This window comes from Sus scrofa, chromosome 13 (assembly GCF_000003025.6).
Source record: "Sus scrofa isolate TJ Tabasco breed Duroc chromosome 13, Sscrofa11.1, whole genome shotgun sequence".
In the NCBI taxonomy this organism is placed as follows: Eukaryota; Metazoa; Chordata; class Mammalia; order Artiodactyla; family Suidae; genus Sus; species Sus scrofa.
Window position 1 is genome coordinate 75,037,614 of NC_010455.5, and position 18,394 is coordinate 75,056,007.

General features: G+C 51.1%; 1 protein-coding gene across 1 annotated transcript in view; it reads right to left on the reverse strand.

Moving 5' to 3' along the window:
• The window catches only part of RAB6B (RAB6B, member RAS oncogene family), a 63,058-nt gene that overhangs the window by 25,347 nt on the left and 19,317 nt on the right, over positions 1-18,394 (reverse strand). Inside the window, exon 2 of the mRNA XM_003132428.5 lies at positions 7,423-7,481. Coding sequence (XP_003132476.1) covers positions 7,423-7,481 — 59 coding nt within the window. The remainder of the gene's footprint in view (positions 1-7,422; positions 7,482-18,394) is intronic.

Genomic DNA, 18,394 nt, shown 5'->3' on the forward strand with positions numbered 1-18,394 from the left:
CTGCTTGGATAAAAGATAAAGAAACCACCTATTTCTCATTCTTGAGGTCAAGGAGACCTCCCAAACTACACATGCGCAGAAGGGTCCTCAGGGATCAGAGGAGGGAGGGACACCAGACCACGGTACATCCTGTCAACTTCCCAGAGAGCCTTGCGCTAGAACACTTCCTTGGCTAAAAGATGTACATGCACATAGGGGAGGGTCTTGAGTCAGCTGAATGTGGACTCAACACCAGATGGAGCAAGATGATTGGCCAGAGGAAGGCAGAAAGGACTGCCCCCGAACAAGTGACATAAACCACCTCCAAAGCATGTGCCACTCTCTTTCTCTGTCTATCTCTGCCTCTCTCTCTCTCTATCCCCACCCCAGAGCCATCGTGCTTTCTTTGCACCTGTCTTCTCTCTCCTCTCTGTTTTTTTATTTTATTTATTATTTATTTATTTATTTAGGTCTCTTTAGGGCCACACCTGCGACATATGGAGGTTCTCAGGCTAGGGGTCGAATTGGAGCTATAGGTGCCAGCCTACACCACAGTCACAGCAATTCGGGATCCGAGCCACATCTGCAACCTATACTACAGCTCACAGCAATGCCAGATCCTTAACCCACTAAGCGAGGCCAGGGATCAAACCCAAGTCCTCATGGATCCTAGTCGGGTTCGTTAACCACTGAGCCACAATGGGAACTCCTCTCTCTTAATAAAGACTTCATTTGCCTAACTTCTCAGTCTCTTTGCCGAAGATTTTCTCCAAAGGGACAAGGATTGGGGACCTACATCAAGACTAACCCTGTGGTCTAGGGATTAGGGTTCAGTGCTCTTACCCCATAGCCACCTGAGAACAGGGATGCAGGGCATCTTGAATTCTACAGAGAAAGGCCCCTCCTCCTGACTCTCTACCTACTCTCTAGACTGACCCGGAAAACTTACAGGGCTTCAGGAAGCCAGATTCTGCCAGCCTCTCCCAGGCTCACCCCACATGACAGCCATTTTCAAAACACTGTCACTTGGCTGTTCCACCATTGCTTCTCACTCGACTTTCCAGTTTCTTTATACTGATGCCACCGATACGCTCCTGGGGCATCTGGAAACCCAGGGTCCACTCAGGCCTCTCTCCCTCTTCTGCACCTCACAGACCTCCTCTATCCACTCGCCCCTCCCACTGTCCTGTGAGCCCAGGCCCAGGCCCAGGCTTGGCCCAGGCCCCTCACTCACGTCCCACACAACCATGCGGGACTGCTCGGTGACATTCCTCCCTCCCCAGCCCTGCCCTTCCACACAAGTGGCTGCATCCAAGTCTGCAGGCCCTCTCTGCAACTGCTGTCCCTGTCCCAGTCCAGGCCTCCAGACCTGTCTCCTGCAAACTCTGGGGTCTTTGATCCCGTCGGTGTCCACCTTAAGAACCCCCCAGTAGCTCTCCATTTCCTGTGACATGAGTCTGAGCCCCTCTAAGCTTCTAGGGCCTCCACAGCCCCATCAACTGGGCCCGCATAACCACTGGAACAGCAGGCACAGAGCCTGGTGCCCGCAGTACATTTAGGAGTCTAGGAAAATGTTTTTTAAGTTTTTAAATTTTAATTTCTTTTAAAATCAAAAGAAAAAATGAATATAATGATAATGTATAATAATGAATCCAGCCTGCACTGTAGTCATCTTTAAAACAATACAGTTATAAAATAGAATTTATACAGATTATATATCGTTGTATATATATAATGTTTTTTAATGAAGGAAAGGGCAAAGTACCCATGAAGGCAAAAGTGCCCAAGGCCCATGAAAGTCAAAATATAGCCGGGCCACCAGTCTCTCCACGGCGCTACTGCTACCCTCCACTCATACAGGCAGAGCCCGCCCCCTGCCCTGCCCCCACACATGCGCAGCACTGGGTCACTGCACCTGGGGCTTCCACAATGGCTTTTCCATCAGCGGGCAGTTGGGCCTCCCTCTAATGCAGTTGCCTCAAATCTTCCCTGTCCTTTCCTACTCAGTTCCCACCCTCTCCTCCAGAAAGTCTTCTACACACACTAGAACAGCCACTGATTCCTGCCGTGTCTGAAGCTCCATGCCCTCAAGGGACCACAACACTCTTCAGGAGCTTCACTTGTTAAGGGAGGATGGGAGGGTGGAAGGAGGAGCAAGGAGGTACCTGGGTGACAACAGCCATGTGGGTTACCTTGTGGGCTCCATGTTAGCTCTCCAGAGGCAGCCCATGCTCCCCGGCGGCAGCCATGTGAGGCCCATCCCCTCACTTCTACCAGTTGCAGAGCTCAGCTTGGCCACCCCACCATGGGGACATTGAGCTGGGTTGAGTGCCAGCAGAACACGATGTGCATCGGGATGGATATCATGCCTTGTGCCCCAGGGCCAAGGGCCCAGCTGCCTTGCCTAGTGCTCTTGCAGAAAGCAGTTTGGCTCCTCTGAGTCTCCTGCCTCTTGCTGAACAATGCTCCATACTGTGGCCACAAAAGCCATTTTTGTTGGAGTTCCTGTTGTGGCTCAGGAGTTTCCATCGTGGCTCAGTGGTTAACAAATCTGACTAGGAACCATGAGGTTGCTGGTTTGATCCCTGGCCTTGCTCAGTGGGTTAAGGATCTGGCATTGCCGTGACCTGTGGTGTAGTTTGCAGATGCGGCTCGGATCCCGCATTGCTATGGCTGTGGTGTGGGCTGGTGGCTAGCTCTGATTAGACCCCTAGCCTGGGAACCTCCATATGCCATGGGAGCGGCCCTAGAAAAGGCAAAAAAAGACAAAAAATAGTAATAATAAAATAAATAAAAGTCATCTTCATTGGACCCTGTGCATTGACCCGTCCACTCTCATCTAACTGGCTGTACCCTGGGCACCACCCCACCCACCAGATGGAAGCCTCTTCCTGGTGTCTCCCTGATGCTGTGGGATCTGTGCAGGCTCAGTCCTCTCCTTACAGTGACCCACTGACAGAAGGATGCTCAGGACCATCATCATCCTACCCCTGAAGTCCCACTCCTTTCCTGTTCCCTGGCCCTAGCAAGGGAGGCGACCAGAGAGCAGCATTCATGAGTGTGAGGGTGGGTGTTAAAGGAAGACATTCTGGCTTGACCCGTCCCCAGGTCATTTTCCCTCACTGCACCCCACTTCAGGCCCACCAGCAAAGGTGAGAAGGGGGCACTTTATGTGTGGGGCCCCAAGCCTGGCAACCTCCAGACCGCCTGTCTGAGTCTGGCTGGACAAACATGAGCAGAACTTGCTAAAAGAGACTTCAAGGCATTCAACCACACATAGACTGAGCACAGCCCTCACACACCATGATCCATCACAAAGGCCCCCTCCCTGAGCACCTGGGATGCAGTGGTGTGTGGCCCAGTTGAAGCTCAGTGCCCGTGAAAGGCTAATCCTACTGCAGGTTTGAATCAATGGGGTGACAGGTGCTGGTTTGGGGGCGGGGGTGGTGGGCTGAGCAGTAAGATGGGCAGCTCCGTAGAGTCAATGACCAGACCCCAGGATCTATTTACTGATCATTTTGAAAAACTCTGTAAGAACAAAAAGGACTGCTGCCCAGATAGGCTCCTGGGGAAACAGCTTCCCCAGGTGGGATGCTGGCCCAGCAGCATGTGATAGGCCTGAAGGGTCTAGAGCTTGGAGGGTCCATGCTAGGGGCATGTGGGGCAGACCATACTGAGGCTCAGACCCAATGGGATCACACTGGGAGGTGCTGGGACACTGCAGTGGGTGGAAAAGTGTCCTCCTCTGACCCCAAACTGTTTGAGCTGAACCTCAGGATGTGACCTGGTTTGGAAAGAAGGTGTTTGCAGATGTAATTAGTTAAGGGTCTCAAGATAGAAAATCATCCAGTATTGAGGGGGGCCCCTAAATCCAGTGACTGGTGTCTTTATCAGAAGAGGAGGGGGCACACAGGCGCAGAGAGAAGGACATGCACAGAGGGAGGCAAGATTGGCGGGGACCGCCAAAAGCTGGAAGTGGCAGGAAGGATTCTCTCCTGGCCTTCAGAGGGCACAGGACTCTGCTGACTCCAGACTCCTGGCTTCTGGAATTGTGAGAGAATAAATTTCTGTTGTTTTAATCCACTTGGTTTGTGGCAATTAGCTACAGCAGCCCCAGGAAGCTAATAACGACTCATGGGTGAGTGAGGAACACCTCAGGGCAGCTGCCAGATCACTGAAGGGCTGAGAGCAACTCAGGCAGCCCCTCAGTTGGGACACAGTGGACATAGTCATGCTGTCCCCTTTCCGGAGGTGCCATATGTCCCATGGAGAGCCCAGGGCATTGGCAGTTGCAGCTGGGTGAGCCCCAGCAGGAAGGGACCCACTAGGCTGCTTTCCTAATTTGTGCTGTGGTGAGCGGTCCAGGGACTGGCTGGAGGCTCCAGCGTTGGCTGAGTTCATCTCAATCATCTCTGAGATTTAAAACATGCTAACGCCTGAGCCACCCCCCAAATAGGTAATGCTAACGTGCAGCCAAGATGGGGGGACCTGGTGAGAAACTTCCAGAAGACTGCTGTTCCCAAATCCTCCCCTTACCCCCAGCCACCACCTGCAGGCTTAGTAACCTCTCATTCTGGCTCTACTGCAAGGTTTCAAACAGGTGGGGCAGCCTTGTTGGGCTATACTGGCTGATAAGCAGGCACTGCGAGCAGGGGGGCGGGGTGGGGGAGTGGTCACTGTGCAAGGGGACAGCTGGGAATATCCCCCAGAGCACTCGGGGATCTTGTCTACTTTCCAAATATCTCTGCCACCATGTCAAGAAAAAAAAATACTCCCCCTCTCCATCTCCAGAGAATTCATTAAGATGAGCCTGTGTGTGCACAGAATTGGAGCCCCAGCCTCCCAGTCCAATTACCATTTTAGAAGGTACTGAGAAAGAAACTCTACCTGTAGCCAAAAAAAAAGTCAGAAAAAGCCTGCAGTGGGGAGGGTACTTGCTTCCTTCTGGGCTTTCCCCACTTCCTGCCATGACACTGACATTGGGCCACTGTGGCCACTTAGTCTGATGGGGTCTGAAAACCAAGGCAGATAGTGTTTCTCGAAGCCACTCTGGTGCCATCAGGCCCTGACACCAGCTGTGGGCAGGTCCTGAGCTGGGCCCACAAATCCGAGGGGTTCTGGCCTCAGCCAAGCCCAGAGTCCATCCAGGAGCCAGGGCAGGAGGAGTTCCTATGAGCTGGAAGGCCAAAGGAGCCCAGAGGACAACACGGGGGAGAGGGGGTGTGGAGGGGTGCAGAACAGAGGGAGGGCCCCAGCCACACACGATCATGTGCTCTTAGCCTTGATGAGTCAGAGGAACATTTTGCAGCAGAGCAGAGCAGCAGGAAGGACATTTCAGCAGAGGAGACACCATGAGCCAAAGCCTGGGAGGTGACACTGGAGATGGAGGTGGGCTGAGATTTTTGAGGAACTCAAACAATATGGGGAGGAATTGAGGCATTGATCCACGTCACTGAGGATCACTGCAAAGGCCCTAAGGCCACCTGTCAAGAGCACCAACCAGCCAAGAGTGACACTATTATCAATGGGATATCAACAGGAAGTATTATAAATAACTTAATACGAAAAAAAATCAAATAATCAAAACAGTATCTCACACACACACACACACACACACACAAATAAGCGAACACCAAGTCAGACTTGAAAACCGCAATCTGTTAGAGCCGTGACCCAAATGCAAAGCAAAGCAGTAGGATTCGCCTTTTGGGGAAGAGAGGCGTCTGGCAAACCCACCATGGTACAAAGCCCTGGCCTGGAGAAACTCAACCAAGACAAAGTCGGCTGAGAGAAGCATCCCAAAGCCGACGCCCAGGTCTCTGCACATCACTGGCGGTCCCATGTTCTTACCCTTCAGTCAGTCCTTACCAAGTCCACCAAGCTATCTGGCATTTCAGACAACAGCAGAGGAAAAACAGGGATTTAGAAGGAGGCAGAGAAGGGGGCTGTATTTGGGACAAAGATGCTAACTGGTCCAGAGGGAGACAGACAGACTGAAGGGTGGACACAGAACTGCAGTGTGCAGTGAGTCGTGCTCTGCATGCTCCACAAGTTCAGGAAGGTGGAGGACCTCTTGGCACAGCTGTCCCCAGTGTGTTCTATAAATAGTTGTCCTTTGTGGACTCGATGACAAAAGGATTCCATGACCAAATACATCTAGGAGATCCTGCATGCCACACCTCTTTTTCAGAAAATCAAAACCATACATTGATATAGTAAAAGCCCTGAGAAGTCCTGCAGGAGAAAAGTCGATTTGTTTTTGCTCACCATGTTCTCTCAATCTATTTTTTTCTCAAATAACACATATTAACATCTCCTTGCACTAGTATCTTACAGAACCCACTGGCTCAGAAATATGCATTATTCTTTGTCTCTGCCTTAAGGAAGAAAACAATATATTTTTTCTTAAAAAATAGTTGAAATGATTAAGCTTGGTGTTAATAAAACTTAATATTGACAACTCTACAGCTGCGTTAACAGCTGTAGTTGCAGGGGAAATTCACTTTATTTGCACAAGCCTCCCCACAACAGTGGTGCCAGGAAAGTGAAATGTTACTGACCCCACCTCCGTTTGACTCCAGACCCCCCTCAAGAGCCAGAAGCCACACAGGCCATCCCATTCAGCCTCCTGCCCACATTGAGCAGTGCAGGCCTGTCACACCAGCCCCTCCAGGGAAGGAAATGCCCAGCAACCGTGTGTGTGTGTGTGTGTGTGTGTGTGTGTGTGTGCATTGTGTTGACACATGCGTGCACTGTGTGCATATGTGTACTGTGTGTATGTGCATAAGTGTGTATATGTAAGTGTATGTTGTACGTATGTGTATGTATTGTGTGTATGCATGTATACTGTGTCTATTTGTGTGTGTGTGTGTGTGTGGATGTGTGTTTATGGGTATCTGTGTGTGTGTGCATGCATGCGTATGCTCACACGTATATTGTGTGCATATGTGTGTATTGTGTGTAGTGTGTATGTGTGTGTATTTGTGTGTGTGTGTATGTGTATATACTGTATTTGTGTGTGTGTGTGTGTATGCACACATGAAGGGCCAGTAAACAGCCATGATCTTCTGCTCTTTCATGTCCTTCGTTTTGCGTCTTACCCATCCTTCTCCATATCATGATCCCCAAGTAAGCAAACACCATAATGGTTTAGACCTGCCCACGAAGGACAAGAGAACAGACTGAAGGTGGCCTTTCTCTACTGGAAACATTTCCTTGCCAAGGTCTGGATCTTCAGAAGGGCCCAAGGTCCTTACTGAGTTGGGACCAGTGCACAGAGGGGAAGCTCCTCTGAGGCAAGACAGATGCCCTGGGCCCCGGGAAAGTCCCACCCTCATCTCAGCACCAGCAAGCCCAGGAGAGTGGCTGGCATGGTCTCCTGGCAGCTGGCAAGGCTACAGACACCATGGGGCTTGGTTAGGGGGCAGGGACCCTGGAGCTCACCTGGTACGTGTTGTCGAAGCTGTCATACATGAACCGTGTGATCAGAGACGTCTTCCCGACTGTGAAAGAAGAAGAGAGCAGTTCAGCTGTAAACCGAGCTGGGCTCCTTTAACATATCTCATATGACAAAACAGATAATGAAACAAAACAAGCTCAGAGAAAAAGATGAGCTATAGTAACAGAAGCGGGAGGCGGGACCTCCAGAGAGGGACCCTGAGTCAGGGTGGCCGAGTCTACACAAGTGGGTGGGGGCTGCACAGGAGCTCCCACCAGGCACCAAGGAGGAGGCCTCCCCCTGCCCCATGACCTCTTACCACCCCCATCCAGGTCTTCTTTGACCCACAGGAGCCCAAGTGCTGCAAGAGCCACAGATGAACAATCAGAACAAGTGTGTACATTACAAGATGCTCCTGTCACATGGCCCACATTTGCCTGGAAATACTCCCTTGCCATTGGTCACAGGTCGGGATGGAGGCATGCTCCTTTATGTCTGGCCTGAGGACTGGTGAGGGAGGTGGCTTTCCAAGGAACCAGGGGGCAGGGGAAGTAAATGGTTCATTCCTCATGTCTCTCACAGGCGGGACTATTCTTCATAACCTGTGCCTCACTGTCCAGCTCCTCATGGGATGTTTAGCATTCCTGGACCTCGCTGGGTACATGCCAGCAGGATCCCCAGTCATTGTGACAAGCCTGGACTCCCGTACACATGTGCAAATGTCCTCTAAGGGGCAGGAATACCCCCATCTGAAAACCACTGGGATGTCTAAGAGAGCCAGGAAGTCTCTTGGGAATCCCATAAATGCTGCTAATTTCCCAAACTGCAGAGTTTGGCTTCTGACCTAACCCTGTGCAAGTCCCTTGGGGCCTGACAGTGGCAGAAATGCCTACTACAGCATCTCAGAGCATCTGGGAGGGGAGGAAGGGGGATAAAGGAACATTTGTTAGCACAAGCCCAGCAGGGAGTGTGCTACACTGTCCCACCATGTCTCTGCCACAGCCCTGGGAGGCTCAGAGGGGTACTAGGCCAGCTGGGCTTGGCTTAGAATCCCTTCTGCTCCAGGCTGCTGGAGACACATAACCCCGGCAGAGAAAGCAAAACACCAGAGCCTGAGAGTTCTCCGTTCTGTCTCTGCCCAATTCTCAGACGAAAGGAACTGGAGGCTGGACATGGTAGGGTAGCTGGTCACTGCCTGGGCGGAGCAGGGCCTGCCAATAGGGCTCTTCTGGGAAAGGTCCTTTTCCAGCCTGGAAGCCTCAGTAATGCCCCAGCCTTTTTAAGGAGAGGGCAATCGTCTTCTAGCTAGAAGGAACATCTGACACAGCGTGTTTGGGGCAAATTTAGATGCTCCATTTTTTTTCTTTCTTTTTTTTTTTTGTCTTTTTGCCTTTTCTAAGGCTGCTCCCGCGGCATATGGAGGGTCCCAGACTAGGGGTCCAATTTGAGCTATAGCCACCAGCCTACACCAGAGCCACAGCAATGCGGGATCCGAGCCGCGTCTGCGACCTACACCACAGCTCACAGTAACGCCGGATCCTTAACCCACTGAGCAAGGCCAGGGATTGAACCTGCAACCTCATGGTTGCTAGTCGGATTTGTTAATCACTGCACCACTACGGGAACTCCTAGATGCTCCATTTTTAACCCAGAATTGGTGAACTGGATTTTAATCTCAGAGGGGGTACTGTTAAGCTGTGTCATTTTGAGGTGGTCTCCCCTCCTCTGGACCTCAGCATTTTTTTCTTTTTTCTTTTTTTTTTTTTGTCTTTTTGCCTTTTCTAGGGCTGCTTCTCGCGGCATATGAAGGTTCCCAGGCTAGGGATCTAATCAGAGCTGGAGCTGCCGGCATACACCAGAGCCACAGCAACGTGGGATCTGAGCCACGTCTGCAACCTACACTACAGCTCACGGCAACGCAAGATCCCTAACCCATTGAGCAAGGCCAGGGATCGAACCCACAACCTCATGGTTCCTAGTTGGATTCATTAACCACTGAGCCACGACGGGAACTCCCTGGGCCTCGGCATTTTAAAACAGGTATAACAACGTCAAAGATTTCAAAGGGCAGTAGTAAGAGTTAAATAAGATGATAAAAGTGCCAGGCACATAGGAAATGCTTAAAAGTGGAAAGAGGTAGCAGGTAGCTGTGATAGCTGAAGCAATTTTCAGAATACCAGATTGAAAAAAAAAAAAAAAAACCATCATCACTGTTGTATAATAATTTGACTCCTCCTTGGTTCCTGGGTGAGCATGAAAGTAGTGCCTTTGTTATTCCTAAGCGCCTTGATCACGCCTGAGCTTATGCGAATGAGGGGGCTCCTGGTTGGCCTCCTCAGGGTGGAGCTGTGTCCCCAAGACCAACCCTGTGATGAGAGGCAGGGGCTCTGAGCCAGCACCGCTGCCCGGAAGGAAGGGAGGGTGGACATCGAGTTCAATCCGTTGCTGGTGTTCAGGCAATAGTGCCTAAGCCATGAAACCCCAACCAGACCAAATGTTATGGAGCTTGCTGGCTGGCGGTCACATCCATGTACCAGGAGGGCGAGGTACCCTGACTCCACAGGGAGAAGGCAGCTCGGCTCCAGGCCCTCCCAGGCCTCGCCCTTCATGTCTCTTCCTTGGGCTGCTCCTGATCTGTACCTTTCATAGTAAAGCTGTAATTGTAAGCAGGGTGCTTGCCTGAGTTCTGTGAGTTATTCTGGTGAACTATGGAACCTGAATAAACTGAGGAGGTTCTGGGGAACTGAGAAATAAACTATCACCTGCCTTATCAGTTAACAAAGGATGTCAGAGTCATCAGTGACTGCAGCCACTGGCAAGGGTGAGCGGGTGAGCCCTGCGGAAACTCAAGAAAGAAAGAATACCTGCCATCTAGCCTCCATCAGAAGGCAGCCACTCCCGAAGGTGAGCCCTGAGGCAACTCAGGCTGTGAAAACACAGGATACTGGCCCCAGACAGCAGAGATGCATATCAAAGGAATGATTTGGGTGAGTCCAGACCTTCCCATCTTCCCATAGAAAAGAACTAAATTCCTTAACTTAAGGTATCTGATTTTCTTTTATTAACAGTCATCTTTTGTTCCTACTAACTGCCCTTTGTGTCAAAATTCCTATATATCCCTCCTTGCTTCCTTGGAGCAGTTTTCCCAGGGTTACATGAGATGCTGCACCTCTTTGGTATAAGTCCTCATTTTGCCCCAAATGAAACTTAACTCTAGGGAGTTCTCATCAAGGCACAGCAGAAATGAATCTGACTAGGAACCATGAGGTTTTGGGTTCGATCCCTGACCTTGCTCAGTGGGTTAAGGATCTGGCATTTCCGTGAGCTGTGGTGTAGGTCGCAGATGCAGCTCAGATCTGGCATTGCTGAAGGGCTGCCTGAGTTGCTCTCAGCCCTTCAGTGATCTGTGGCTCAGGTCCCATGTTGCTGTGGCTGTGGTGTAGGCGGTGACTGTAGCTCGGATTGGACCCCTAGCCTGGGAACCTCCATATGCCACAGGTGCAGCCCTAAAAAGCAAAAAAAAAAAAAAAAGGAAAAAAAGAAAAGAAACTTAATTCTCAACTTTTAAGTTGTGCAGATATTTTTTTTAGCCAACAGAACCCCCAGAAATGCAGGTATCCCTGGGGACCCCACTCACAGCTGATGCCTGAAGTGGGCGGCAGTCTCACTGGGGACTGTGCCCTTAAACCTGAGCAATCTGACACCAGCTCAGGGTAGGTGGCACCAGGACTGAATTTCAGTACACTTGCTGGTGTCAGAACAGCACCACTGCTCTTCTGAATCTCTCTGGGATAAGCAGTAACACTCCCAAGATCTCCTATAAATTTACCTGGAAACTGCCCTTTATGCTTCTGATAGAAATTAAATCTTTTTTTTTTTGGTTTCCACCAGCCATTTTACTAATCTCCCTGGGGCTACAGAAGCACATGGCTAGTAAGAAATTAAATCTTAAAGTGTTTTCCAATTGCTTTAAATCTTCCCTTAAATTCACATGAAGGTGAGAAGTGGGGGCTTCTACACCAGGAGGATCTGCTCTGAGGCTCTGAGGCCACAAAAAGGACTGGCTGGGAACTGCTTAGAGGACCACAGAGTGAAAAGTGGAGCAACCTGGAGCTAGTAGGCAGATGATGAAATCAGGGAGTACATGGCATCCTCCTTTTCCAAGAGACATGGAAAGTTCCTGCCTCCTGGGAAGCAAGGCTCTGCAGGGCCCACAGGGAGCTCCCTCTGTGGTGACATACAGCATCCTATACCTTGGGGAAAGGGTTGGGGAGAAGGTAGAAAGACTTCTGCAACAGGCTCTTCCCTGGGGCAGCAGGCAGGGAGGAGAGGGAGCTGAAGTACCCAAAGCCACTAAAGGAACAGGGGCTCATGGAGGAGCTGAGAGATTAAAAATTCCTGAAAGAATCAAAACTACAATGATGTACCACCTCACCCCATCAGAATGGCCATCATTAACAAGTCTACGAATAACAAATGCTGGAGAGGGTGTGGAGAAAAGGGAATCCTCCGCAGTGTTGGTGGGAATATAAACTGGTACAACCACTATGGAAAACAGTACAGAGATACCTCAGAAAACGAAATATAGAACTATCACATGATCCAGCAAACCCACCCCTAGGGATATATCTGGACAAAACTATAATTCAAAAAAGATATGCACCCCTATGTTCATTGCAGCACTGTTCACAGTAGCCAAGACAAGGACACAACCTAAATGTCCATTGACAATGAATGGATTAAGAAGATGTGGTACACACATTCAATGGAAAACTACTCAGACAAAAAATGAACAAAATAATGCCATTTGCAGCAACATGGATGCAACTAGAGATTCTCATACTAAGTGAAGTCAGAAAGAGAAAGAAAAATACCATATGATATCACTTCTAAGTGGAATTTAAATTATGGCACAAATGAACCCATTTTCAAAACAGAAACAGACTCACAGACATGGAGAACAAGGAGGTTGTGGTTGCCAAGGAGGAGAGGAGAGGGAGTGGGATGGATGGGGAGTTTGGGATTGGTAGATGCAAACTATCATATTTAGAATGGATAAGCAATGTGGTCTGCTATATAGCACAAGGAACTATATGCAGTGTCTTGGGATAGAACATGATGGCAGACAGTGTGAGAAAAAGAATATATATATATATATGAGACTGGGTCACTATCCTGCACAGTAGAAAATGGCACACTGAAAATCAAACTATATATTAATTAAAAAAACCCAGAACCCCAAAACAGAAAAAAGAAAAAGAGAAAGAAGAAAGGAAGGGAGGGAGGGAAGAAAAGAAATCTCTGCAAGGCTTCTCTGCCAAGTTCCCCTTCTCAAGGCACAAGCCACAGCCAGCAGCTTTGCACTGGCCAGCAGGGTGACCACTAGGCGGAAGAAGAAAATCCCAAGGCAACAAGTCACATCTTGCAACTCTGCAAGAGGAACTTTCAGGTGTGGGGAACTGGCCGGTGCCAATATTTTCTGAGCCTTCCCACAGTCACCGTAAGAGGCAACACTTGAAACCTGTATTTACAGAGCACGTGTCAGGCACACCCCTAGCGCTGTGCCAGGCACAGATCTACACCGTTGCAGTAAACAAAAGGGACGGGACACCTCCCTGCCTGAAGGTCGCAGGAACTCCGTGCTTGTTGCAACACTGTACCAAGCCCTTAAGACCACCCTGGCAAGTTCTCAACTCCGAAGCAGGTATCACGATATCTGCATTTTATACAAGGGGGAAAAGAGCTGAGCTGGGCCAGGATGAGGTGGCCAGACCAGGGACCGAGCTCCTGTCCCTGACATTCCTCCATATCTTTGGGTCATACTGGGTTTCAGGATTCTGCCAGGTCATTATTGCCACCACTCTGGCTGTCATGGAGCTCTGGGAATAGCTTTGCCAGGCCAAGGAGGCTTTTTCTTGGGATGGGTTGGAGGCGGGGGCCTTTCATTCAGGCAGTGCTTGAACCCAACCTGGAAGGTCAGAAACTTGGAATTAAGGAGGCTGTAGGGCCCAAGGATGGCTCAGAAAGCAAGGAGGGGCAGTTTGAACACTGCGGGCCCAGCACGCCAACTGAGGCCTGGACTGCATGACAGCCTCATTATTGAGCAGATGCAAAAGGAAAGGATTTCTTCCCATTCTTCTAGGCCAGTTTTTCTCATTTCTCAGAGCTGAAGCCCTCCTCTTCTCTGCCTCGGCGCTTCCCCAAGACCATCTGTACTCTTTCCACAGCTGCCAGGACAGCATGGCTTAGACCCTGTGTCAACCTATCAGCTTGGTCTCCTTGCTTAGGGCCCTCCAGCTGCTCATCCTTCCCCATGGCAGGTAAGTGCACATCAACACTGCGGCCGGTGTGTCCTGTCCCAGCCCTGACGTGAGTAGGACTGACCGTGGAGCCTCCACCCCAACTCATGGCCCTGGGGCTCCAGGGCAGGGCTTATCAGCCTACAGAGGACCAAGTTGCCCTCAAAGCAGAGCTCAGGCACCAACGGCCAGAAAGATGCCTCCATGCTTTGTCTTTAGAGCTCTGAGGAAGAGCTTTATAAAGGAGCCCCTTGCCCGCTGCAGCTGTGGCATCACAAAAAAGAACTGGGTGGGTAAAGGGCCACCCTGGGCCATGTTCCTCTCCCACCGAAGGGCAGAGGCCACTTTCTCACCCCACCACTGCCCTGGGTGGAAGGTGCTGGAACCTGGAAATGGAGAGCCTGCATGGCCCATCGACTTGGCCACTCCCTATCTCACAGCCAGCACATGAGGCATGACCCCTGGGCTGGGCCAAGGGGGGGCCCCAGAGCGCTGCGTGTTCAAGCAGCTCAGACAGGACTGCATGGCAGGAGACCCTCCCCACTGAGGCCCTGGCCTTCCAGGGGCCCCTGCAGCCTGTGGGAGGGCTGTCCTCCCTCGCCTGGTTCTGTCCTCAAGGTCACACTGCCCCACTTCTGTTCTAACACCACTGCAGCAAACCGAAGCGCTTTCCCAGGGCAAAGACTCAGCTCTCCTGGAAGGATTTTATTAAAAACAAGCAGGCAAATCATTACTGAGCTTTTTTTCTCTCTGCTCATGGCTCAGCAATATTCTTGTAATCTTCTGGTAGTTTAGTCCCACATGATTAAGCAGAGAGATGTGTTTTTTTCCTCTTTCAAGCAAATGAGGGTGAGAAAATTCATTCCTGAGCGCTTATTAGGGGCTTCTAGAAAGGAGTGGTGGAAATGCTAAAATGTTACTAGGCTTCTATTCAGTGCCGGACAAGAAATTCCTAGGTTGTCTCATTAATCCTCATCACGATCCAGTGGCGTAGGTCTTACCCCCAAGGTCACAGAGCCAGGAAGCCCTGGGGCTGACGTATAAACCCAAAAATGACGCTAAAGTCTCTGCCTTGTGCAGGATATCGCGCTGGTTTATCAGGGAAAGGTCTGACCAGCAGCAAAGCAGATCACGAAGGGCAGGGGCAGGGTGGCTGGGCAGTCAGGAAGGCTGCAAGGAGGAGGAGGCAGGGCAGCTGCTGAGGTGGGGGAGGGGTGGAGGAGAAACAGGGGTTTCAGGCTGAGGGAAGAGGGAGCCACCGCAGAGAGGCAGGGAGATAAAAAGCTTGTAGGAAGAGATAGGAAGCAAACAAGCCAGGTTATGGGGGATGAGGGGGCAGCAACGCAGCCACCAGGAGCCCCAGGGGACACACTTAGAGGCCTCTTCATCCACATCTGAAATTGTCTCAGGAAATGGGACCAGACCAGGTGTATCAGGAGAGGGGTAAGGGACAAACACTGTGCAAAGAAGCTCTGGGTGGCCGGAGGGTTGATTTAAACCAAAATCCATCTCTGAGGCCAACTGTGGTGGGAAGGAAGGGACAAAGGCAAGCCCGGTGGGGGAGGGGCTAGATGGCCAGGCCATGTGGCCACATCAAGGAGCATGGATTCCCTCCCAGGAGTTTCAGAAGGGTCTTAAGCAGAGAGACGGTGGGAACAGGTGCGGTCATTCACAATGTCCATGATGGCTCACAAAACCTGGCCCATCCACATGCTCTTCTTACAACACGCCACTGACACTGTGGGGCGGGGGGCGGGGGTACATCTGGGCCAGTCTGTGACTGTGGCAGAAATGCCACTGTGTGCACCTCCAGAGGCGAGGCTGGCAAAGGCAGCATGGCTTCTGTCTGGAATGTTCTGACTCCCTGACGCTCCAGAAGCTTCCCTTCAACCCAGCTGCCATGGACTGCATGACAGCCTCATTACTGATTAGATGCAAAAGCAAAGAATTTCCTCCCATTCTTCTAGGCCGGTTTTTCTCGTTTCTCAGAACAGAAGCCCTCTTCTACAGGTAGGAGGCTACACAGGTAGCAAGAAACAGAGGCCCCAGCCAGCAGCCCTGGGGATGGCCGAGATTTCAGATGACTCGAGCTCCAGCTTTGGAGCTGTTGAGGTGGAAGAGAGACACCCTTTCCCTTCCAGGACCTGCTCAAACTATAGACTCCTAAGCAAAGTAAATGTTCTCATTGTCTTGAGCCACTGAGTTTGGGGTGCTTTGTTATATAGCATTAGGTAATCAGAGCTATAGATCTGTGCTTTAGGAAGAAGACATACACTTCTAAGGGGGGAAGGACTTATAGGGCCCAGATAGGGACAGGAGAGCAGAGAGTGATGGTGGACCTCAGTTAAAGCAGAGGCCATGGAGTTGTAGAAAAATGAAAAGCAGAGAGGGGTGACAGGACCCAGTGATGGGCTGGATTCAGAAGAGAGCCTAGGATGCCTCCCTGACACCTGGCTTCAGCACTAGCATGTAATGGAGCCACTCCTTGAGTCCAAGCAAGCTGGACAAGAAGCAAGGACCAAGTCATCACCCCGGATTCGAGTCACCCTTAAAAGCTTTCTTTAAAACTGTCAGACCAGGGGAGTTCCTGTCGTGGCGCAGTGGTTAACGAATCCGACTAGGAACCATGAGGTTGCGGGTTCGGTCCCTGCCCTTGCTTAGCCCAAGAAATAGCAACAACAACAACAAAAGACAAAAAATAAATAAATAAATAAATAAAACTGTCAGACCAAAGCACAAGTCACAGCATGATATTCAGAGAAAAATCATTCTATCTTGATTAATAATAATCATTCTGAAGTCCCTGTTGTGGCGCAGCGGAAATGAATCCGACTAGGAACCATGAGGTTGTGGGTTTGACCCCTGGCCTCGCTCAGTGTGTTAAGGATCCGGTGTTGCCGTGAGCTGTGGTATAGGTCACAGACACAGCTCAGATCTGGCATTGCTGTGACTGTGGTGTAGGCTGGCAGCTATAGCTCCGATTAGACCCCTAGCCTGGGAACCTCCATATGCCACGGGTGTGGCCCTAAAAAGTCAAAAGACAAAAATAATAACAATAATAATCATTCCATCTCATGAGCTGAGGGTCTAAGCTTATTTTCCATTATTGACCTCACTGTGGAAGTCATTTCTTATCTACGTATTAAGCTACAGGCAGAGGAGTCTTGCAAACTTGTGGGCTATGTGATGAGCTCACTACCACCTGCCCTGAAAATTCCACCCATGCAGGGGGCACTGAATGCTAGCCCTTCACAGTCAGCTGCCAGCACCCACCAGGACCTCAGCCATGGGGACCACTCACTTCACCAGCCTGTGGAGGTGGAAAGACCTCCATGAGGGCCAGAAATGGGGTAAAACATGAGGCAGAGGATAAGAGATTAGCTGGAGACTTGGGAAAGGGTCTGCCAAGACCTGGCCGTGTGTGCCCCACCCACGGGGTCTCCCCTCACTGAACTGAACCTGACCCTTGTCCCACAATCTGTTCTTGGCCACACACTCAAGCTTACTGCCCACACCAGCTTGGGGGTGCTCCTGGGTGGTTGGTGGGGTACTGCCTGGTCCTCCTGTGGGTCACAGAGCTGGGTCCAGACTGGGAGGCAGGGAAGATATTGTGGAATTCACTGCCATCTCCAGGCCCTGGCGGCTGCCCACCTCTGGGTCACCTGTGTGTTTATGAGTGTGGTCCCCATGCCAGGAAAAGGGGCTCTGCATCCTTGGCCCATAGATCCCAACATCCAGCCCAGGTCAGAGACCATCTGCAGCTGCCACAAGGTGGCCTTTAGGGCTGAAAAGGCAAATACACTTCCTCAAGGCTCAGGCCAGCAACCCAGTCCTAGGATGGGCCCAGCTGACTCAGATATGCCATCAGCTCAGCTTCCAGGACACAGAAAGGAAATGCTGGGCAGCAATGGGAAGGGCCCTGCCAAGGGGCCTTGTCCTCATCCTGATGCTGTGAAGGAGGCCAGGCCATTGGGTTCCGGGGTCCAGGGTCCCTGCTCCACAGAGGCCTGGGGAGAGGACACCACCATTCCCCTGCACCCCACACCCCTCACCCACAAAGCCCCCATTACTGGCCCAATCATGGAGTACAAAACAACCAGCCCCTGGGGTGACAAGAGGAACAGCTAAAGACAGCAGCTACAGCTGTCTGATCCTTGTTGCCTTTTGTTCTGTTTTCCCAAACCAGAAACCCCAGCCCTGTCCGTCCTGCAAGGTGGACAAGCATGAGGGCTGGGGTCGGGGGGGAGGGAGGGGCAGGCTCCCGCTGCCACACCCCGCCCTGCCATCCCATGCTCAGAAAAGCAGCTCCAGACTAGGGCTCTGCCAGCTCCTACCTGAGCCCCGAGGGGCCAGCTGGCTCACTGTAGGCTAAATGAGGAAACACGTGAAAATCCCATTTCAAACCATCCCCCCAAAGACTCAGACGGTAATTAAGAAATATGCAAAGCTCTTCATTGGACACTTTAATTAAGTGTGTTAATTCCCTCTGCCAGAGGATGCTCAGCCACCTGGGCCTCACCGGGGGACTTAAGGAAGATAGACCAGGGGAGGGAGGAGGGGAGGAAGGACCGGGAGGAGGGGTCTCGGGCAAGTGGTGGGGGCTGGTCTGGCCCAGGCCCTTTCTCCTGCTCCAGTTGGGAGCCTGGCCCATTCCTGACCCTCTCACTTCCCCATTGTC